Consider the following 23,619-nt stretch of genomic DNA (forward strand, 5'->3'; position numbering starts at 1 on the left):
GCTTGTAGACCGGGGTTCAGTAAATTTATGAATCACTGGTCCAGCTGTCTCCAGTTACAGAGGCCAAAAGAGGGCATTAGAGTCCATGGGAGCTGTTGTTAAAGACAGTTGAGAGCTACCTCACAGGAATGCTGGGAGCTAAACTTAGGCAAGAGCAGCAAGTGCTCTTGAGCCATCTTTCCCTGAAAGCACTGTGTGTGTGTGTGTGTGTGTGTGTGTGTGTGTGTGTGTGTGTGTGTGTGTGAGAGAGAGAGAGAGAGAGAGAGAGAGAGAGAGAGAGAGAGAGAGAGAGAGAGAGAGATAGCATGTTCAGTTACTGGGAAACTGAATCAACACACTCACACAATTAAGGAGAACACTCAGCTACTGGGAGTTTTATTTTAAAATTTGTGTTTTAGTTCTGATAGTCACTAAACTGCTCAGGCTGGCCTTCAGTTCCCTCTTTAGCCAGCTTGCTCCTGAACTTCCTGCTTCCGCCTTTTGAGCAGTTGAAGTTCAAGCGTTTGGTACCATGCCTGGCTCCAGAGCACTATTTTGAACCTAGGTTTTTCTGAGCAAAGCACTATATGGAGACATTAAGATAGCCACTACATGTTTAAATTCAGACATGACTAAGTGTGGATAATGAATGCTTTTAGAAATAAGAGGAAGAAACCAAAGGAAGCCCTTAGTTCATTGTCAAATGCTATAGTCTGAACTTGCTACATGTATAATCGCTACTTTAACAGCCACTCTGGCACCTTCTTACATATTAATGTTAGAAATAATTTCTAATAGGATAGTGAATTAAAGAGACACTGGTAGTCAAACTCACTTGATAAGGAGTGGGCAATGTGAATTTAAATATTGTGAGATCAGAGTGTTCAGAGTTATACGGCCACAGTAGGAGGCTGAGAAGGGTGCCAATACGTAGCTTCTTACTTCTGCCATGTTAGAACCCCTCTCACCCCTTGAGAAGTACATCTAAAATTAGATGATAGAATCTACAATTTCCAAAAAAGCAAAATAAAAAATGTTTTTGAACCAATAATGTCTTTTAAAAAAATGCTTTACTGTGACAAAACAATTGTCCCTAATTATTTCAAAAATTTTAGGCCATGCTTTTTCTATGTACTTTGTATACTGCATGTTGAATTTTGTGGGTTTTAGCAATATCTTACTTTGTGAAGTGCACACAATGTACTTTGAACATATTTCCTGTCACTCCTTCCTCTCTACTCTCCTATGCTTTAGAGATTTCTCCCCTCCCAGCCCTTTTCTCCAACAAGGCCAGCTTGCGCTGCACAGCTCATCTTGGAAGTGGAGCCTGTTCTGTCCTGCGATCAGCCTGCAGGGGCCACATCACTACAGGACATTAACGCCATCTCCCCTAGCATCTATCAAATGCCAGTAACTTCAAGGAACATTTTTCAAAAGGTAGAACTCAGAACAGACACAGGGCAGAGCATATCTTCATTCAATGCTAGCAGGAGCACAATGATCCAAGTCAATGTGACAAAACAGATAGACTGTTCTGATGGTTAAATCTAAATAGAAACATCCCAGAGAAATCAGAAATTCAGGCTAAACTGTACACACAGATGCTTTTCGGATCATATTTTCACAGTAAATGTATGAAAACTATGCAAATGAATGTTTAGTCACAAAAGGACAGAACTTGCAGAGCAGCCAGCCAGCCAAAAGTGTGATGCAGTTCTGAAATGTTTGCAGAGCTAGCTTTTTTTTTTTTTTTTTTAAAGACAGGATCTCAGTATACGGCCCTGGTGCTGGCCTTGGAGTCACAAGTCACCTGTCATGTGCCACCAGACCCAGAAATTTCCAAAGAAGTTTTAATGGCATAGGAATACTGACATATATGAAAACAAGCAAGATTTTAAATATTTAGTATGCTGTAAGAACCAGTGAATGGAGCTGGAAGATGGCTCAGCTGTTAAGAGCACTGGTTGCTCTTCCAGAGTCCTGAGTTCAATTCCTAGCAACCACATGGTGGCTCACAACCATCTATAATGTGATTTGATGCCCTCTTCTGGCCTGCAGTTAGTTGTCCATGGAGGCAAAGCATTGTATACATAATAAATTTAAAAAAAAAAAAAGCACCAGTGAATGAATGTGGATGTGTATTTTATAAACCATCATTTTCCTGCAAGAAGGAAATGTGTTAATTCTCATAAACAAAAATGTTCTTTTCAATAACTTCATTTATACTTGATACTTCCCTTTTTAGAAAAATTACCAAAAATGATATTAAAGAAAAACACAAGAAGATAATACATTTGAAGGCACACCGCTAAAATGTAAGACAGCACTTCCTTTCTTCCAAATGTGACTTTGATCCACCTCACTAATTCATAACTGAACGTTCCCATTTCTGAGCATATACTCCACCACCAACCCACTACCTGACATCCTTTAATAAACTGGTAAATTATTTGTTAAAACCAGCAAGCTTTATTTATATTTATTTCACCTCTAAATGTTATTAACTTCTTATAAGAGAATCTATAATCTCCACGTAAGTCTTACCTGCACATAAAAAGTTCGAGATGTCGTTACAATTTCAAACAGGTTGTCCCGCATCATTATGTCACTGTTGTGAAAAACAATCATGCAGGTGTATGTAAATCGGTTTGACAGTTTCTCTTGCAGTTGTTTACTCAATGCCAAGTATGTCAAGTATGTGTCAACAGATAAAGTGTTAGAAAGAAAACACTAATTTAACAAAACCACATGATCATTTCCCAGTTTTGCATTACAACTCACATGCTTTACACAGCTCATTTAGAAAAGATTCAGACAGCAACTTTAGAGCCCAAGTGTTTACAGTTCATTCAATTCTTCAATTCCTCATGGCACAGCTGATGCAACTCCTTGTGACAACTTCTTCAGCAGCACCTTTGAATACTAAAACTGCCCCAATTTGCTAAATCACAGAAATTGCTTGTAATAATTTTTCCTTTGCATTAACAAACTACTTCTGAAATGCCAGTTTACAAATGAGTTGTTTCCTAATTTTTAGTTTTCAAATGAAAAATTAAATTACAGTTTTTTTTTAAAAAAGGCAGCGTATGTCAACCACAGTTAAAAATCCACAGCAAGAGGGGCTAGAGAGATGGCTCAGAGGTTAAGAACACTGGCTGCTCTTTCAGATGTACTGAGTTCAATTCTCAGCAACCACATGGTGGCTCATAACAATCTATAATGAGATCTGGGTATCTTCTTCTGGCATGTGGCATATATATAGACAGAACACTGTATACATAATAAATAAAATCTTTTTTAAAAATCCACACAAGAACAGAGAGGCACATGGTATAAGCTCCTGCATGGGGGAGGCACTGTTCTTCATAGTGTGCTGTCCTCACCTTTGCTTGCACTCTTGGACTTTATGAACTTCTTTAAGTGGTATTACCCGCAGAGGTTCCTTTTCCTGGCAAAAAAAAAAGCAAACAGACACAGCACACTTTATCTCAAAGGCTAGCTATCTTACTTGAAACTCAGAGCAATCTCAGACACAACTTCGCCTTATGAAACTTGCAGCAACAGGACACCTGCAGTTTTATACCCTTATACACACTGCTGTCTGAGGCTCAGATTTTGGTCTCAGTGAGGGTCCCTAAGCAGCAGACTTGGTCATGGTGGACCCTGAGGACCAGTAAGGGATCTACTCCCTCTTTTGGAATGCCATCTTGACACAGATGGCACTGGGCAGCAAGCCCAGCTTTGCTATAAGCCTGTGCACAGATCTAAGACACAGCTCAGGGACATCTGCAGGCAAGTTAAAGACATGACACATCTATACTACTGGGTACTTGTGTTTGACTTCTAAAATAAATTTTACAAGATCATGGCACAGTTAAGGAGCTGGAGCCTTGGCATCCTTTAAGTATGATCACAACCCATAGGACATCCAGATCTTACAAGTTGCCCCATGGTATCCTTCATGGCGGAAGACAAGCTGAAGTATTTTCCATCTAAGTTCGGTCTACGACAGACTTGCTTCCCTGTCCCTTCTCTACTCTCCTTTACTTCAGAACAGTTACTTCCTTGCTCTTCTGCAATCTTGCAAGGCTGTTAAACATCCAAGCCATTTATTTCCCAGTCTTATCTCAGTTTGGGTCTGTCTGATGTTTACTCATCCTGATGTGCAGGCCACATGCTTCTGGGAGGAAACCAGGCACCTCTGCCATGAGGTGCATGATGGTATGACTCATACTGGTCAGTACTGAGACACCTGGAGCCTATACAGTACTCAATTTTCCAACAAAATGTCCCACTACTTTCACCAAATATTGAGGAGTCTTACCTGAAATCATTACTAGCATAACTGTCTGCCAAATGGTGATTTTTTTTTCCCCTAACATATGTACATATGAATCTGGAATCTGAAGAAACACTATTTCTTCTCCACTTATTTTCTCTGAGGTCAGGATCTTTTCACCCAGTCTCAGGCTCCTCGTGACTGGTGAGTGCTGTCTGTGCAGTGCACATCTGTGTTTCCCTAATCCTGAGTGGCACTGAGCGTCATTACGTACTTCTGAGGACCATCTTAGTTATTGTTATTGCTTAGGAGTGCTGAGGCTCTAACCCAAGGCCGTCATACACTAGTATGTATGCTGCCACTTACCTCCATACTCAGCCCAGCTTCTTTCTGAGTAAGCTGTCTGTATTTCCTGTTTGTTTTCCTACCAGATATTTCCCCTCACTTGTCTTTCTTTGAATGTTGAAATGATCACGGATTCACAAAAAGACTAAGAGCACAGTCACTTCTAGCTAAGCTGCCCTAAAGTCCTCATGTTACAGCCATCAAAGTCAGCAAGTCTTACAGTTCGCTTGCTGCCTCTTTCTCTCCTTTAGTATGGAAGAGTTCCTTGCTCCCTAGAATAAGGAATGTGGAATACTGCAGATCTCAGCAGTTACTTTATTTTGCAGCCTGTCCCCTCCCTTGGATGTGACTACTGTCAGTTGGCGGTTAACCTTACACTATGTACCTTTAGCAGGAGCAGCACAGAAACGACACTGATTTTCTCATGCTATCCTGCCAGGTGGTCGGTGGTTTCAACATTCTCACCACCGCTCAAGTTCACTGACCTTGACTGCCTGATGGAAGTGGTGTCTGCCAGGCTCCTTCACTGCACAGCTTAGTGTTTGTTTCACATTGGTGTCTCACGCATACTTAGGTATCTTGTCCCTCACTATAGTTAAATGAACTCAGTCACCACTGAGTCCTTTATTCGTATCTATATGAGCACATGGATACACAGCTGTAATACGTTATCATCATAATATATTTTGGTTCTCTCACTATCCGTGATCTGGTGAGGGGACTGTTTTTAAAGTTTTGTAAAGATATCTCAAGTGAAACAACTTAAAAGCTGTTCTGAAATGGGGAAAACAAGCTAAGAGAAAGCGAGGAAGAGAAGGCAGCCATGCAGAGGGCTGGACACGGTTTTCAGATGATCTCCTACACCACCTCTTCCTTGCCCAACCGAGAGAGGGTTAGGTATGGGGCTGCTGATAATTTTAGATGGAAGGCTTCCTTGAAGATATGGTAGTTTTATTTAAAACACATTTAAGAAATATGTGACTAAGCAAACGCATTACAACCAAGAGACTGAAATACAGGTGCTCTCAAAATCGGAACCAGAACATTCAAAAAACAAATAAGCATGCAATCTACTGTGTAACTTGCCAAGCATTTGAAAGCATATTTAACTGCATACCAGTTCAGATTTGAAGTAGCCTATTGTGTTTTCATCCAATTGAAAATATCTTCTCTTCCAGTTTTTCATCTACCAGAGAACACAGACAGAAGCTTCAAAGAATGTCAAATGTTCATCCCTCTTTAATTGTTCCAGTATTAACCCGCAATCAGAAATGCCAGGTACTCAGAAGTAACACACCCTCCCCGAAGGAGGTGGTAAATGGCGCCTCTCCCTGCTAACCAGGCCTTGGATGATGGGCTCGGCCTCTGAGTTTATGAATGACTCTGGTATTACAGGATTTAGAAAAGAAATAGGTATCATCCCCTTCCCTTCTTACCAGCCCAGCCCACAAGTTAAAAACCAGCATGGGAAATGCCACTAACCTATTGGGTTTCCTCTATCTACAACATGTATGAATCCTTTTTCAAGTATTTCATATATAACAGGTAGGCAATACATATAAAATAGAATAAACCCATACAGAAAGTGTTCAATACACTTTTATACAAACATTCCTATCAATTTTTAGCACCCTAAATTATCTGTCAACAGTATAGAAGAGATGGCTCAGTAGTTAAGAATGCTCTTCCAGAAGACCCAGGCTCAATTCTAAGCAACCACATGGCAGCTCATGACTGTTTCTAAGTTCAGTTCCAGGACAATCTGCGCCCTCTTCTGGCCTCCACTAGAACTGCATACACGTGGTACATAAATGTACATTCAAGTAAGCACATTTACACATAAAATAAAAATAAATACACATAAAAATATTTTTAAATTAAGAAAAAATATGTAAATTATTTTTTAGATTTAAGAATAAAGGTAATGTCGTTAAAAGCCTAACTGGCCTACAACTAAGCCTCACAGTCTCCACCTACAGACAGCCTTCCTTGGTTAAACTTCTGGCCTCGGCTTCCTTTCCCTGGGGCCCAATGGTCCAACAGGCAGGAAGAGTTTTTCATAGGCCAGCTCTCAGAAAGTGGAGAACAATCAAGCAGAATTACCAGAAGAATTTAAAGTGTTTCTTTATTCACATTTTTCCCTTTTGTTTCCAAATCTTAAATTTTATCTTCTCTGGAAAGTCTCAAGATTTAGTTCATATAGAAAATTTTAAAAGCTGATTAAATAAACACCAAGATTTTGCTCTATAGCCCAAGCTAACCTCGAATTTTCCATCATCTCTTTCAGCTTCCCAAATGCTAGGATTATAGATGTGAACTGAAGCACATGGCAGAAAAATATCTGGAGCCTTAGAAATACTGGTAAATGTTGGTGGCACATGCCTTTAATGCCAGCACTTGGAAGGCAGGCAGGCAGATCTCTGAGTTCAAGGCTAGCCTAAACTACAAAGGGAGTTCTAGGACAGCCAGTGCTACACAGAAAAACCCTATCTTGACAAAACGGAAGGAAGGAAGGAAGGAAAATACTGGTAAGTGTGTTTGTCTTGTAGACTCTCTTTCTTGAGCTGACTATGGACTCACCAGTGATGTTTACTTAGCACCTGACACCAAAAGCTGTGCCCCTCTCATTTACCTCTTTCAAAAACCACAGACCATCAGTTTTATTTTTAAAAGCTTCCTCATAAAAGAAAACTGAAAGCCTGAGAGATGAAGTAGCCCAACCTTAAAGCTAGCAGCCACCCTCTCGTTCCTCCACAGCTGCTACCCCTGACCATTTCGAGGTATGGGACATGAACAAAAGAACTTTCTTTCTGGGGGTGAAGACGACTCAGCAGGTAAAGGCACTTGCCTCAATCTGAGCCTTGGAATCCAAGTGCAAGCGGACGGAGAGGACGCACAAAGCTGTCTTCTGATCTCAGAGCACATACACTGCGCTCACACTCCCTCCCTCACACACATCATGCACACACATACACGAACTAAGGTTTTTAATCTGATAAAACAAACCTTTCTGTCATAAACCTAAACTTAGACTAAGTGTTGGTGGAAACAGGCATTAACCTCCCCAGCTGCCCAAAGACCAGGGAGGTAACTGTGCTGTGTGATAAGCATGGAGCAAGCCCTCGCTACCCTTCCCATCAGCAGGCTGCTCTCCACTCTGGGACTCTCAGAAAATGCAGCACACAACTTGGCTTGCAAGCTTGCTGGCACTCGCACCTTCCCCACTTCACAGGTTTGGTTACTACTCACCACTGCCCCTTGTTTCACACAATACCCAGCTTTGATAACTGCACTGTCAGGAGGTGGCTTAGGAGCAAAGTAAGGAAGATGGCTTTGTGACCGTTTCAAATTGTTTCTGTCAACACTTTCACCACATTCATTTACTTCTTCTTTCTAAAATGAAGCAGAAAAAAAAATTTTTCTTGCTTTAAGTGTAAATACTTTGGTTTAATGTCATCTTAGAAAAACCTTAAAGTCTGTGACACTTAATCACAACTTTCTTGTCATTGATCAAACCACAAGCCTCTGATTCTATAGTTCTGTAAAACTCCTGCCTCTGGTGCTTTTTCTTGCAGTGGGGCTAACTTTTTTTCCCCCCAAGACAAGGTTTCTCTGTGTAGCCCTGGCTGTCTTGGAACTCTCTCTGGCAGATTCAGAGATCTGCCTGCCTCTGCTTCCCAAGTGCTGGGATTACAGGTGTGCGCCACCTTGCCTAGCTTTGCGGCTAACTTTTTATATCGAGACAATTTAAACCAATTCATAGGAACTTACAATAATTATATAAAGTACCAGAGGCCCTGTGTACCCTTCAACCAAGTTCTTTCCAGAGGGAAAGTGCATATTTCTAGGATGCATCACTCAAACCAAGCATCCATAAGCTTTATTCAGATTCCAAATGTTACATATGCTGTCTGTCCACATATGGCATCACACACGTTGGCAGATGTACAGCACTCAACACGAGGGGCTGCTCACTGCCACAGGTCTGCCTGTGATGCCCTAGCAGTGCTCCTGCACAGCCATTCGTTTGTTCTGACATTTTGTGAATAGAAATGGAAGCACACACTAAGTATCTTTTGAGATTAAAAAAAAAAAAATTAACTGAGCATAACTCTCTGAAGGTGCATTCAGGTGGGTCCTAGCATCAGCAGTCCACTGTCTGTGCTGCTATTCCCATTCGTATGGGTGTACCACCATACCATCCTGCTGACCACTTACCTAATTAACGATGTGTATTATTTCCAGCTTCTGGCTACTAGGAATGAAGCTATTATAAGTATCCATGTAAGGTCTTTGTGTGAACACAATTACCTGTATCATTAGGATACATGTCTAGGAGAACACACACTAGGCTGGATAGTAATTGCAAAGTTACTCAAAGATGACAACAAGAAAACCACCACATCAAGTTTGTTTTTAGAGTGGCTGAACTGTTTTATTTACACCTCTACCAGCAATGGGTGAGAAGCCCAAGCATCCCTGCTCAGGTGTGATATTTCACTGAGTTCTTAATTCAAATTTTTCTCTACTGGCTATAGATGGTGACCATCTCTCCTACTGCCTATTAGTACACATTTCATTTTTTGGTTTTGCTAAAATATCTGTTTATGTATTTTGTCTACTTTTTAAGGACTTTTTGGTTTCTTAATTACTGGGTTTTCAAAGATTTTTCTGTAGATAAAAATCCTTTGTTGGATAAGCAGCTTGTCAACTTTTTCTCCCAGTCTATCGCTTCTATTCATCCTCTGAACAGGGGATTTGAAATACCGATGATGTACAATTATGAGTCTTTTATGACAATGTGTTTGGTGTCAAGTCTGAAAGCCTAGTCCTTGACCTGCAGATGTTCTCCATGCTACCAACCCACTCAGCGTTGTAGTTTTTTTTAAAAGCTCAGTGCTGACAAATCTGTAACCATGCCCAAGACTTTCTGGCTATTTACAGCATCTACACGCTACAACCCCACAAATAAGTTGGTTACATTTTTAAGAGTTCCAAAGCCTCAAAAGAACAATTAAGACTCAATTGTCAGGCATATCATGAGGAATTTTCAACCTGTTCTACACGTGAACAGGTCAACACTAGTTAAACACTTAACATTTACCAATAGACATTGAATAAATTAATCGACCCAATGAAACTTTTAACATTTTCTTGATTCTATATTGTCTAAATGCTACTTTGAAATTTTAAATTCTGTATTATAATAAAACAGTAGCATTTTGAAATGTTTTAAAATGGCATTTTCTATAGAATCAATTCCACAATAGCCACAGGCAAAAACACAAACCAGTGTCTTAACACAACTATCTACCAACAGCCAACAATAAGCCACGGTATGGAAAAAGGCTCAGCCTGGCTAATTATCAATCACAAGTTCAGCAGGCTAAAATCATGACTTTTAGAAAAAACAATCCTCCCACATGCTTCTCTTTTTCCTTATTTTTAAAAAAAATCTAACTTTGGTAAAATAAAATTAAAAAACAAAAAAAACTGTAAACTCCCCCTAGAGCAGAGATTAGTGTTATTAAACACCCTTTGCTAAACATAGAACAATATACCCAAGAGTTAATTTCTTTTCTTTTCTTTTTTTGGTTTTTCAAGACAGGGGTTTGTGTGTGTGTGTATGTGTTTATGTGTGTGTTGCCCTGGCTGTCCTGGACTGGCTTTGTAGACCAGGCTGGCCTTGAACTCACAGAGATCCACCTGCCTCTGCCTCCCAAGTGCTGGGATTAAAGGTGTGTACCACGACAACCCGGCTGACAGCTAATTTCTTGAAGTTATGCGATTTCTTCCCACTAGTCACATTGCCCTGGCAAAAGACTTGAAAAGGATGGTGTATGCTGCAATGTTAAAAGTCTGCAGAGCATCAAAGTCTGTTAAGATCAAGAGACACAAAAATAATGAGCACACCCAACACTGGCAACAGCCATCATGTCAAATTCTTGGTTTCTCAACTAATACTACTTTAATTTGTACTAAAAGTGCATTTTTTTCAATAGCAACATGAGAAAGTTCATATCAAAGTTTCAAGTTCATTTTTAGAAGTACATTAATTTACTTTTCCTAATACCTAGGTGTTTCAGAACTTTTTTTAAGGGTACAATCCAGCCAGAGTTGCAGCCATCAGGTTCTGGGGGAAAAACAACAACCACAAAAATACACAGGTTATAAAAAATTTACCCACATATTTGTAGACTCTAACCCAGCAACTTTACTTCCAAGAACTAATTTATCTTGGTGTACATATGTAACCTCAGCTGCCCTGGAAGCTGAGGCAGAAAAAGTTAAGGTTCAAGGCTACAAAGTGGATTTGAGGACAGCTTGGGTAACTCTTTTAGATGCTGTCATAAACAAAAATTTACAAAGAACTAAGACATAGTTTAGTGGTAGGGCTCTTGCCTAGTATGCACAGGCCCCTAGTGTTTATCTCCAAAGCTTCAGATATAAGAATGTTGATCATGACATTGTTAAATAAAATAAAATAAAATGGGAAATCCCAAGAGCCTTGTGAAACAGAACAACTTCTGAAGACCCATGTGAGATGAGCTACTAAGCCTGACACATAACTCCTATCTCCACTTCCGCAGGGTGAGTACAAAGACTTCAGCCCAGAGAAGGATCAAGTGTTTATCTGTGTGACTTCCAATCTCTTTTACAATAAATATACAAAAGCTTGCTTTCTAACAAGCAACAAATTAAAAGCTTTTTATAGGAAATATATATTGAATTAGTTCAGCAACACTCTGTTGAAGTTCTGATGAAAATAAAAGTATCATAAGGCCCCCACACAACAGAAGCTGTGATCTGTTACCTGCGTTGGAGTGATGATGGGTACACCACCAACAATGTCAGTTCTGTAAGACACTTGCTTCTTGCCACAGTCCCCGGGGCGACTCAGGCTGTCAGAGGCCGGCTGGGAGTCTGATTGCTTTGGTACCTGAAGAGTGAGATGGATTATTATCATGCAACCAGAACTGCATTGGCAAGCCTCCCCATCATCATAGGGTTTTCAACTAGTTTGTAGATAACTGACAAATAATAATCTATTTACAATATTTTAATCCAAGAGTTCAGATTGCTCTGGCCTGATAACAGCCGTCCCCACCTACTGCTGGTGTTTGTGCAGTCACTCAGACACTTCCTCCTTCCTCCCCTGGCCAACTCTTAGAACAGTCTGAGAAGGAAGCAGGCTTTAGAGTAAGAAGGGTATGTAGAGGAATTCTAATTCACAACATGGCTTCTCTGGCAAGAGACTTCATCCAAAGACCTTCTATGTCTGTGTGATCCGGCTGGAATACAGACACGCCTTTAATCCCAGGAGACAGGCAAGCAGATCTGAGTTCAAGGCCAGTTTGGTATAGAGCAAGTTTCAGGTAAAGAAAAGCTTAGGTCCAGACGTGGTGATACACGCCTTTATTCTTAGTATTGAGAAGATAGGCACACACAGATCTTCTTGTCAGTTCTGTTCAGTCAGTTCAGTTGAGTCAGGGAGTGGAAGTGAGTTTGTGGCAGTTCAGTTGGTGGCATTCAGAGGCAGCAGTTTTTACCAGTAGAGTTTCACAGAGAGAGGTTGGGGAGAACAAACTAGACACAGGTGAAGACAGAATGAGCCAGAAAAGGAGAAGGAGCTAAGAAGATTAGAACAGATTGCTAGAGTTAGTTTGAGGCCAAGCAGAGCAATTTAGTGAGAAACTGAGAGAAGCCAGATTGAATCAGTCAGGTTGGAAAGGAATTTGAGCCAAAACAGCTGAGTTGAACCAGCTAGCCAAAGTTCAAAAAGAACTAAAAAGGGTGAGCATATTCAGAAGTAAGTCTCAGAGGCTGAAAGCATTCTAGACCTATATTGTACAGAAGTTAGAAGCTTCCAGGACTAGGGCTTGGTAGAGAGATGGAGGCAGTAAGCCTTCAAAACAATTACCTCAAGCGAATAAAAGTTGCGGTTACAAGAAAACATACAAGTTGAGATCCTTGCTGTACTATATTCTAGCCAAGTTTGTGCAATAAAATAAAACATATTCAGCATCAATTATATACTGAATATGGTTTAAAAGGCATTTTATTTAGGCATCCTTACAGTCTTTTAGAAACATTATCAACAAAAATAAATGACGACTACAAAGGCAATGGTATAAAAGCATTTAATTTAAAATTAAATCATTTGCCTATCACCTGTGAAGAGTCAAAGGTTCTTCATGTACTAATGTGAATTATCCAAGGTAGGGAATATACACAAGATGTCACCCAGGAACATCACTAAAAACTGTAGATTCCCAGAATGAGTCTCCAGAACAGTCCCCTCAAACTGGTTTCAGAAGGAACACATGCATTTGAGGGACTATATTTCACAAGCTACACATCAAGACACTGATCCACTGTGCTGTCATTGTGCATAATTTTGCACTTACCAGATTTGAAAAAGAGCTGGCATACAATACAGACAACGGTTTATTTACAAAGAAGCTTTCTTCAAAGTTCTGAAAAAGCCTAGGCTGTGTGTGTGAGAGAGAAGATCTCAATCCATACACACTCATGAACATAACTAGTTATGGGCAAGAATGGCTTGTATCTTAGAGGGAGAGAGGTAGAGGAATAAACAGAGAAGGAGAGAGGGAGGGAGGGAGGGAGGGAAGGAGGGAGGGAGAGGGCAGAAGAGGAGGAGGAGAAAAAGGAGGTTGTTACCAGGCCATGAGGAGTCACATGAGGACAACGGTGGAGCAGAGTGGCCAGGGTGAGACTAGACGGCAAGCAGCATGGGGCATATGGCTGAGAATTAGCCAGGATAGGACAGACAGGTTAGAATAGATCAGTATCTGCCCAGTTATGATGCTTGAAACTTATTAATAAATATAACAAGTCTGCGTCAAATATTTGGGAGCTAGAGCAGGCCTAGAGAAAAGCCTTTAATTTCAACAGTGGTAAGACCTGAATAGTCTTTCCATCTGACCTGTCTAGCTGGCAAAGGTCTGGTTAACACTGCTGGGCAGCAAGGTCATTCTTTAAACTAATATTCAGCTCACTTGTCCGTTGTCATTAAACACAAACAAAGAAACAAACAACAAGGACAACAAAAAACAAAACCCAAAACACTAGAATTTCTTCTACACTTTAAAGACTAATTTTTAGATTTAAAAAAGCTAATGTACACATAAGTTAGAACTTATGGTGGAAAAAAGACATTTTAGAAATAGTAGACGTCTGCTTAGGATGTCTTCATCACTCTTCCAACTGGTAAAAGACCAGTAACCACTACACTTATGGTAGACTAATACTCATTTGAAATATTACATCCAATTTTGATTTTCCAAACTCAAGTCACTGAAAATGTTCTTCAAGATTATTTCTTATAATATTGCCATTTTATAAATCTTTTTCTTTTTCAAATATTTAGGAGAGAATTTACAATGTTAAATAGACTTACCACTGTGGTGGTACACTACTATAACTGCAACTACTTAAGTAATCACCACACTCTGGAAAACAATTTTAAAATTTTAAACATATACTTCAGAGAGTATTCAGCAGACCACTAAACTATAGTTGATCAAAATATCATTTGGAATGATTCCAGAGGAAGGTAAACTTCACATGTATTAAAATAGAAATGTTAACTTTTCAAAGATCCTACATGTAAATTATTAGCTATTTAAATATGAAGTTAGACATATTGCACTCCAGTATACTTAAGTGTGTAAAATGCCTCTGAGGTCTAAACTGGTAGAATTTTCATTTTAAAAAATTTAATGATGTATCTATTTTTAACTTTTTAAAAATGTGTATGGGTATTTTGCCTGCATGTCTGTGTATGCCTTGTATGCCTTTTGAAGTGCAGGCCAGTAGGTTCTGTATCCCCAGGAACTGGAGTCACAGCTAGCTGTGAGCAGTCACGTGGGTGTAGGAAACCAAACCCAAACCCTCTGCAAGAGCAGCCAGTGCTGAGCCATCTCTCTAGCTCCAACAAAATACATCTTATTAAAGCCTGGAGTTCCTTCTCCTATGTTTACCTGAAATTGACTCCAGTCAATTACCAGCTCTATATATCACTGCTCTTACAATTACTGATGATTTCTGCTTCTTACTTGTATCTATAACTTGCTAAATATGAATTATAAAATCATGAAAATCATTACCAAGATTTATCTAAGAACAATAAAAAATGCCATATAAAATAAAGCTGTAAGACCACAAGAGTTAATTAAAGCTCTACACCTTAAGCATTGCCAGTTTATCCTTCATGCTGAAAAGCTTGCAACAGCACATGAAAAACTACTTAGTTCCGCAAATAAATGAAATAACAATTCAAGGCATTCCAGCTTGGTAAAATGCTGAGACCATTCATTCTACTTTTCTCCAGATTATTAAAAGTCAGTTCTGCTGATTACTGTCAATGGTGAAAAATGAATTCAGAGAAGTAGTACAGTCTTCATAAAGATGTCTTCCAGGTAGGGAGTATTTGTTAGGAGTTCAAATGATCAGCTAAGACCTTGTAAGAACATAAACTTCTGAATCCGTTCAAAATAATGCTTTCCTGAAACTGCCCAAGCCCCAAAATAACTTCTGCTTCATGTACAGATCAGATGTGGTGTGTGGGCGTTTTCTGTCATGTGGTAACAAGCTGTTCTGGTGCAATACCAAAAAAAAAAAAAAAAAAAAAATTGACCTAAGAACAGCCTTGGTTGGCTATCTTAACTCTCTGCAGTATGGCGCACTTTAGACAGGGACTTTATGTGTTCATTTTGAGGGCACTCGCACTTGGCCATGAGTAGATAAGGACCAGGAAATAACTGCACTTCAGTGAGAACTTTAGCTGATACAACCCCACACAGGAGGAGCTCCTTCCCAACCCCTTCCATGCAGCCCAATTTATGTAAGGAGGGAGGTGCAGCAAAGCAGTCCATGAGCACAGCAGCAGCAACTTGCTCAGAAAGGCTTGGCTGACTTTAAAAAGGGGCTCTCTGCTCATTTCACTGCCCTCTGAGGGTGCAGAGAACAACAGGCTTGCCTGGGTTCTAGACCTACAGCTCACCTTTCTGGAAAGCTGAGGGAATGCCTTCCATCTGAAGCCTGCCTGTGGGCACAGTACAAGTAATCAACGAGGACTGATGTTCATTTTTAAACCAAACAAAAGATTCTGTTTTGGTTTTTGAGGAAGGATTTGAGGAGGCCTTGGCTGGCCTCACACTCACTTGTCTCTGCCTCCTGAGTGCTAGGGCAGTCACGAACAGCAGGCCCTGGCAGTCCAGGTTGAAAAGGGCAGGCGAGAGACAGAGTCTAGGGCCTCAGACATCCTAGAGCACACAGGCAGGGCCCTTCGGTTACCACAGCTCTTCAGACTCATTCTCTAGGCCTGTACCTTCCCTTGTCCAAATCCACCTTCTCCTTCTCCTTTGCCTGTGCCTACGCCTATGCACAGCCTAAGTGCTCAAAGCCTCTTATCCTACCCTAGATGAAACAACAACAACAACAACAACAACAACAACAACAACAACAAAGCACTGCAATCAGCACGCACAGTAACATGAATCCTTACTGGGGACATGACAAGTGAAAGCCATTCACAGGCTGACAGGCCCCACACACAAGAAAATGGCTCACATTCACATTCAGAACATATCTTTTAAACCAAGTTTGAATATGCAACTTGATGGTAAGCCAAGGACAGTGGACACATTTTTTTAAATATAAAGATTACTTCTGTAAAAAGGAAATTTTTCAAAAGAAACATACTTACTGTAATTTTTATAGCTTTGTTCAAGACATTTACCCACTCCACTAAGTCTTGCTGATCATTGGCTTGTAGGAAGTATTTTCTCATTCCTGCATTCATAACTGCCAAAAAAAGGTAAGTAAATGAAATTATTATATGTATTACCTCTAAACAGCTGCAAACTGTCAACCAGACTCAACACTGCAACTCTTGCATTTTACAGAATACACCAGGCCATATAAAACCCTGCTTTCATCACTGAGTTACACAGGCCAGTTTTCACTAGCTGAGTATACCGCTAAACAGTGAGTCAGTTACGGGTGCACACTGCAGCTAACACAGACCATCACGATGAAACACACTTAGGCATATGCTTCCACACTTTGACCAACATCTCTGTGGAATAATTTTCTTGATACAGACTGAATCACAGAGAAATAACATTTAAATTTTTTTTTGTTGGGGAGAGGGCTAGAAAGATGGCTTAGCAGTTAAGAGCACTGGCTATGCTTCCAAAGGGCCTGGGTTCAATTCCCAGGACCCACACATGGCAACTCACAACTGTCTGTAACTCCTTCTCCAGCGGATCCTATATTCTCTCTGGTCTCTGAGAGCACTGCATACAAGTGGTGCACAGACATGCATGCCAGAAAAAGACCCATACTAATAAAATAATTTTTTAAATTATTAAAAAATAACTTTAAAAAAATAAAAAGTAACTTTAAATTTTTTTTTTTATTAGCCAGGTGCAGTGGTACATACCTATAACCCCAGCACTCAGGAAGACAGAGACAGGCGGTTCTCTGTGAATTCGAGGCCAGCCTGGTCTACAAAGCAAGTCCAGGACAGCCAAGGTTACATAGAGAAACTGGTTCAGGTTTCTGACTCTGTAATCAGAAGCTTCTTCCCAACTGTGTGCACAAGGCCTCTAATCCCTCTCACCTGTATTGTTATTAGCATCTGTGCTAAAAAATGCATCCCTTGCTTTTAAGTCTTGACGCTTGGGGGTTAAGAATCTACAACATCTCCACTGCGCTCTTTCTGCCTTCCAATATTTGGGAAAATAACCTAATATAACAATTACCTTGGGACCAAGAAACGCCTCAAATGGTGTTTCCAGTCAACAGACCCTAACTAATACAGCAGTCTATTAGCGACCTAATTAGTTGCTAATTAGGATATAACTAGACCTTGTTTGAATTGGAATTAAGTTTTGCATGGATATTAAGCACCTGCATTGCTTCATGAGTTTCATATATTCTTTTGCTCATTTCTCTGAGCTCAGTTGGAATTTACTGATCTGCAGGAGCTTTTCTATTAACCGATCACTTTATAAGCACTTCCCTAGTCTGTCATGAATTTTCACTTTGTTCATGGTATCTTTGATAAAACAAATATTATACCAGTTTCCCTTTAATCTTGTAAACTTCATGTATTTGAAAACCTCCATAACTTAAGTTTATCAATGTCTTTGTTTTGTTTTTGTTTTTTAGCCCCTATAATATTTTTTGGCCCCAAATAATCGTTTTTAAATTTAAATACTCTTGGAGCTTAGACAGACAGACAGACAGAAAGACAGACACACACACACACACACACACACACACACAAACACACACACACACACACACACACCACCTTTTTCTTTTGAGACAGTCTCATTATGTCCTTGGCTGGCACAGAGCTCAATTATGTAGACCAGACTGGCCTCAAACTGACAGAGATCTACCAACCTCTGCCTTCCAAGTGCTAGGATTAAAGGCATACTGTCTATGAAATTTATAAAGCCCCCTTGGGGCCTGGAAATATGCACTTCATAAGCACATCTGAAGACAGCAGTCTACAAGCTATAAGAGGCTCTTCAATCACACCCATCTACACCATATGCATTTGTGTAGAAAACCAAATACCACTGTATGAGCTAAGTTATCTGAAGAGCCACACTACTGAAATTGTTAAATCTTAAAATTAGCTTCCAAGGTCATGTGTGGTATCACATACTTTTAATCCCAGCACTCAAGAGGCAGAGGCAGGTGGATCTCTGTGAGTTCCAGGCCTGCCTGATCTACAGACTGAGTTCCAGGACATCCAAGGATACAGAGCGAGAGACCCTGTCTCAAACCGAACAAACAAACAAAAATCTTTCCAGAGTCTCCACCACAAAAGTGAATAATTAATTTACTAGAACTCAGTTGGATATGACTAAGAGAAAAGGGAAATGAAAACCCTCAAGGGAAAAGAAAAGTTATTTCTCAAGCACACATGACGTTGAAATTGGGCCTGAGAACAAGACACTCTAACCAGAGCTCCCTAAGTTTAGGGTCACAGAAAAGAAACCAAATACATCCTATGAAGTGCCACCGAAAAACTCATCTGAAAAGGAAAAAAACCGCAACACATCATCAATTGTACTTTTATATGAATGAAAAAATGTGTATGTGTGTGTGTGTGTGTGTGTGTGTGTGTGTGTGTTTCAGCATAACTAGCAACTCCCTAGAACACTGTATCTGTCAACAAACATCTGCTGTTTCCAGCAGTCAGTTCAGTGTGCTTTCAGAGTTGTTCCAGCTTCCGTTCAATGGTGACTTCCTTCCCAAAATACTGTTTGAGGACATTTACAACTATCTGTAACTCTGATCCCAGGGAAATCCAACAGGCACCACCAGACACACACCTAGTACCCAAACCTACATGGAAGGAAAACACCCATATACACAAAATAAAATAGTTTAAGTTTAAAATAAATAAAATGTAATAGTGTACTACAAGAGCTGGCACAAAACAAAGGGACAATACACATACTTCTAAGTGCTAGATATTTATGTAAGGGCCTTTTTGAAAGAAGAAGAAAAAAAATGGCCAACACTGTTAGGATTCTTCTCCAGTCTGCCTACCTGTGATGTCATTGCTTACCTCCCAAGGGGGTGTGGCCCTGCCCAGGGCAATATAAAAGGACAAACCTTGCTCATGGTCTCTCTCTACTCCCCCCCCTCTCCTCTCCTTCTCACTCTTCCTCTATCTCTGTATCTGTCTCTCTCTGGGGTGCCCCTCGCCCCTATCTTTCTTCCCCTGCCCCCCCCCAGCTCACTTAATAAACCTCATATATTATAATATTTGGTATCTGGTACCTTATTATCTTATTGCCTTATTTATTAATCATAAAAAACACAACTAAACTAAAAAGACTTCCTGCAGTTTGAGAGGTAGCTGAGAGTTTGCCAATCATGCATAGGCTCTGAATCCCATCTCTAGTCCCCAAACCCCAAAACCAAAAACTAAAACAAACAAGCAAGCAGACAGAAAACCCACATGTTTTTGTTTCGTGGCAAGAGGGTCATCGACACCAGGACCGAGTGAGGCTGGCAGCTAACGCAGGACTCCGGAGCACTGCCTGATCTAGTCCCGCTTTCATCAGTGAATCAGCAACATCACACATCCTCTCCCGGAGAAATGGTGGCAATGCATGTGAAGAAGTGGATACAATGTTCCTGTCTACCACCATGGTCAGAGTGTGAAATACTGTAAAGTGGTATTCATGCAATGCAGGGGAGGGAGCAGACAGAGAAAGGAAGAAAAGCCTTGACTACTACAAACACAAAGCTAGGACACCTCTAACTTGCCAAGCTTTTTAATTAAGAGTTTCATATGAACCTGAGTCCTCAGAGACTTGTCTGCTTTCTGCCTTTTCACCTGAGTACATTATCTTCAAATCTATTATAATTATTATTATTGTTGTTGTTGATATTTATTTTACTTTTACTCAAACAGCAAATAAAACAAATGTATAAAAATTACAGCACAGACATTAGTTTAACTACAGCAAAAATTCTCTCATGATCCAGGACTCAAGTGGGGCCACATCAGGTTCTTTCTCACTTCCTCAGTTTTCTCTACTTCTATTAATTAATTAATTTGTTTGTTTGTTTGTTTGTTTTTGAGATGGCTCAGTCTGTAGTCCAGGCTGATCCGGGACCTGCCATCCTCTTTAAATGCTAAGATTACAGGTTTGTAAGTAAGACTGTCACAAAGATTTCTCTATTACTACTTTTTAACTTTTGCTAGGTTTTGACCTTCTTTGAAAGTTTTTCTTCTGAGTTTTACATTACTTGTTTCTTCTTCTGTCTGAGTAATTTAGGCTTTCTGTTACTACTTTGAAGGAGGGACTAAAAGGCTGGCTGTACTCTTGGGTTCTGGGGCTGCGACCTTGCACAGCTCACTGCCCAGCAAGCTCCTAGTGGAAATACCCAGATGTCAGCAGAGTGCCTCAGCTCCTGAGGGGACTCAGGCTCTGCCCACCTCTCCCTGGCTGCAGCTGGCTGCAGGGTCCCTGGGGCAGCATTCAGCATTCAGAGTCTCCTGTAATCCTCCTTTTCAGTTTCATGCCTCATTCCTTCCCTTCCCTGGGATTAGTGTTAGTTTCTATTTCTGGAGACACCACACATCCCAGTCCCCGCTGGGTTGGGGGAAGGGTGGCTGCCTACTCGAGCCAGATGGAGGCAGAGACTAGAAGCTGGGGTTTTGTTTTTGTTTTTTTAAACAAAGAACCTGTTCTTAGTGGCCCCCTCACTGTAGCTTCCCCAATGCCCCACTGAAACAAGCCCCATTACCTAAGCCTATTAGAGAAAGGTGGGGAGGACACTAAAATGGTTAGCTCTTCATTGGTCTCTTTCTCTGCTCTGCAAACCTAGCTACCGTTCCTCCATCTGCTTCCGTATTTACATGCTGAGGGCCACCTGCTCATATCCCCTACCTTTACCACAGATAAGATTTGAGTGTTTCTTGTTCCCACTGTCTCAGGGCAATTAGAGATATGCTGCCACTTAAAATGAGGTGGGGACTCCAGTCTCTCCGTGAAGACAACTTTTATGAATCTCTTCCCTATTCCTGCTAGCAGAGGACTATCAAACCAGAGAAAGACTAACAAGAGGCTCATCTTTGCAGGACTATCAAACCAGAGAAAGACTAACAAGAGGCTCATCTTTGATTCCAACTAAAAATCACTATTCTAACTAGGCCCAGTAACTATGAATGTTGAGTTTATTACTCTACACTATTCCTTCAAACTATCAAACGGAAGACTTTTGCTTTGTTTTATTTTTTTGTTTTTTTGTTTTTTCGAGGCAGGGTTTCTCTACATAGCCTTAGCTGTCTTGGACTCCTTTTGTAGACCGGGCTGGCCTCGAACTCACAGCGATCCATCTACCTCTGCCTCCCCAGAATGCTGGGATTACAGGTGTGTGCCACCAAGCCCGGCTGGAAAGACTTTTTTAAGTGTTAAAAACATGTGCAAACAAAGCAAAACAAAACAAAAAACATGTGCATTTTGGCTCAGTGGTAGAGCCTTTGTCTAGTGTGCTCAAGGTCCTACATTTGATGTCCAGCACTGACTGACTGTAAAACAAGAACAAGAGTCAATATTCTAACAGCTCTGTTAGTTGTCGGGCCCTAACACCCTTCAGTTACTAGGTTCTCAAAGAGCCTCTTACTTGTTAGCTGTAACTCTAATCTGCAGTAAATGTGTAACTTTTACAAATGTTTCTCAGTAGGCTTCTCTGAGCAGCCAACTTCAGTGTGTTCATAATGGCTTCCCTTTTTGGATATGTGTGGCTGCCATTAGACACTGCCCTAAACATCAACCTGCAGGGGAAAGTCACCCTCACACACAGAAGAGAGCAAAGAACTGAAACATTAACATTTATTATGCCTCAAAACTATCTTTTTTAAAAACTTCAACGTGAAATAGTCCTTTTTGATACCAGTTAGCCAGTCTTAACTTGTGTCCCTCCCATTGTCATAACACACTGAGAGGGTGGCAGTTTTTCCAGTCTGACTTACCACCGGTTCTCGGCGCACTCTAGATTGATACTTACATTAATTCACGTTAGTTGTGAAAGCCAGGATGTCTCACTGTGCCCCTCTGCCCACCCTCCCTGGATCCTTCTCTCGCTCCATGGGTTAGTTACTTGCCTCACTACTACAATGAAATATCTAACAAAGCAATTTAAGGAGGGAAGGGCTTATTCTGGTTCATGGTTCCAGGTGCTGCAGCAAGTCATGCCAGGGAAGGCCCGGGAGCAGGGCGAGGAGGTGCAGGGGCCCAAGCATCCGCAGTCAGGAAGCAGAGAACAACAAACCTCCGTGCTCACGCACCTCCTCAGGAGCATGTAACAGTGCTGCCCACACAGGACGGGTCCTCCCACCTCTGTGAATCTACTCCCCACACTCCCTCACAGACAGGCTTAGAGAGCTGTTTTCATAATGGTTCTAAATTCCACCAGCTTGACAAGCAAGATTAGGCACCACATCCCAGCATCTGTTCCACACCGGCTCTTCTCCTTCCCTGGCCCCTTCCACTTTCAGACAGTCTTTACATCTAATTTCCACATATAAAAAGCCATGCCACTTCTGAGGAAATGAAATCAGCATACAGAAGAGATACCTGCAAACCTGCGTTAGCACTATTCATGATAGCCAGGATATGGACTCTGCCTGGGTGGCTGCCAGGTCTCCAACTCTCTCTACTTTGTCTTCCAATGTTCTCTCACCTCCATCAGCTTCATCCCAATTTACAGCTTTAAGGACAGTAGTTCAAAACCCACATGACTCATCGATCTGCTTAATCCCATGCATGGAGCCAGCACCCCCATTCACCTCAGGTCCGCTTCAGGCACTCTCTACTTTCTTCACTTTTTCAAATTAACGAAATGCACTCATTAACTTAACACACTCTGGCTTCTGCCTCCAGTTCCTACACAGCGTTCAGGAGACACCCCTGGCTCTATAGCTCCTCTATCTACTGACTGCTGGAATGTACTGCCACCCCAGATCCTGAAGGCACCAACACTCCTAACTCTCCCACAGCCCAGTGTGTCCTAGGTGGCCACTGAGCACCTGTTCATCAGGCTACCTGCCCTCAATGCCTCCTCCACTATCCTAGTCCCTCACAAAAGACCAAGTGCCTTGCATTATTTACACGGTCAATAGAGCATATAAGGTACAGAGCTAAAAACTACCTGGATACTGCTGGGTGAGATCATAACAGTTACACTTCAGTACAGGGGAAGTTATAATGGGATGAGAAGAGGAAAGGGACTTACAGTTGGCAACCAGGGTCAAAGTTTTATCCCTCACCTGCATGATGACTGTAAAGTAATTTCTCATAGAATAATTCACTAAGCCATAGGTGTGTTTGTTGTAACTGTTTTTCTTTATAACATGATACAATTTTATCAGTCTAATTTAAAATAACAAACAGGGCTGGCGAGATGATACTTGCCACCAACCCAATGGCTGAACTCAGTCCCTTGAA

General features: G+C 41.0%; 1 protein-coding gene across 6 annotated transcripts in view; it reads right to left on the minus strand.

Moving 5' to 3' along the window:
- The window catches only part of PLEKHA1 (pleckstrin homology domain containing A1), a 51,381-nt gene that overhangs the window by 5,011 nt on the left and 22,751 nt on the right, over nt 1-23,619 (minus strand). For all 6 annotated transcript variants that reach the window (XM_084772327.1, XM_084772331.1, XM_084772330.1 and 3 more), the window contains exons 5-10: nt 16,335-16,432; nt 11,418-11,543; nt 7,853-7,996; nt 5,721-5,789; nt 3,363-3,427; nt 2,524-2,587 (exon numbers count right to left, since the gene is read on the minus strand). In XM_084772327.1, the coding sequence (XP_084628453.1) occupies nt 2,524-2,587; nt 3,363-3,427; nt 5,721-5,789; nt 7,853-7,996; nt 11,418-11,543; nt 16,335-16,432 (566 nt within the window). The remainder of the gene's footprint in view (nt 1-2,523; nt 2,588-3,362; nt 3,428-5,720; nt 5,790-7,852; nt 7,997-11,417; nt 11,544-16,334; nt 16,433-23,619) is intronic.

The sequence above is a fragment of the Acomys minous genome (genome assembly GCF_964271855.1).
Source record: "Acomys minous genome assembly, chromosome: 2".
Lineage (NCBI taxonomy): Eukaryota > Metazoa > Chordata > Mammalia > Rodentia > Muridae > Acomys > Acomys minous.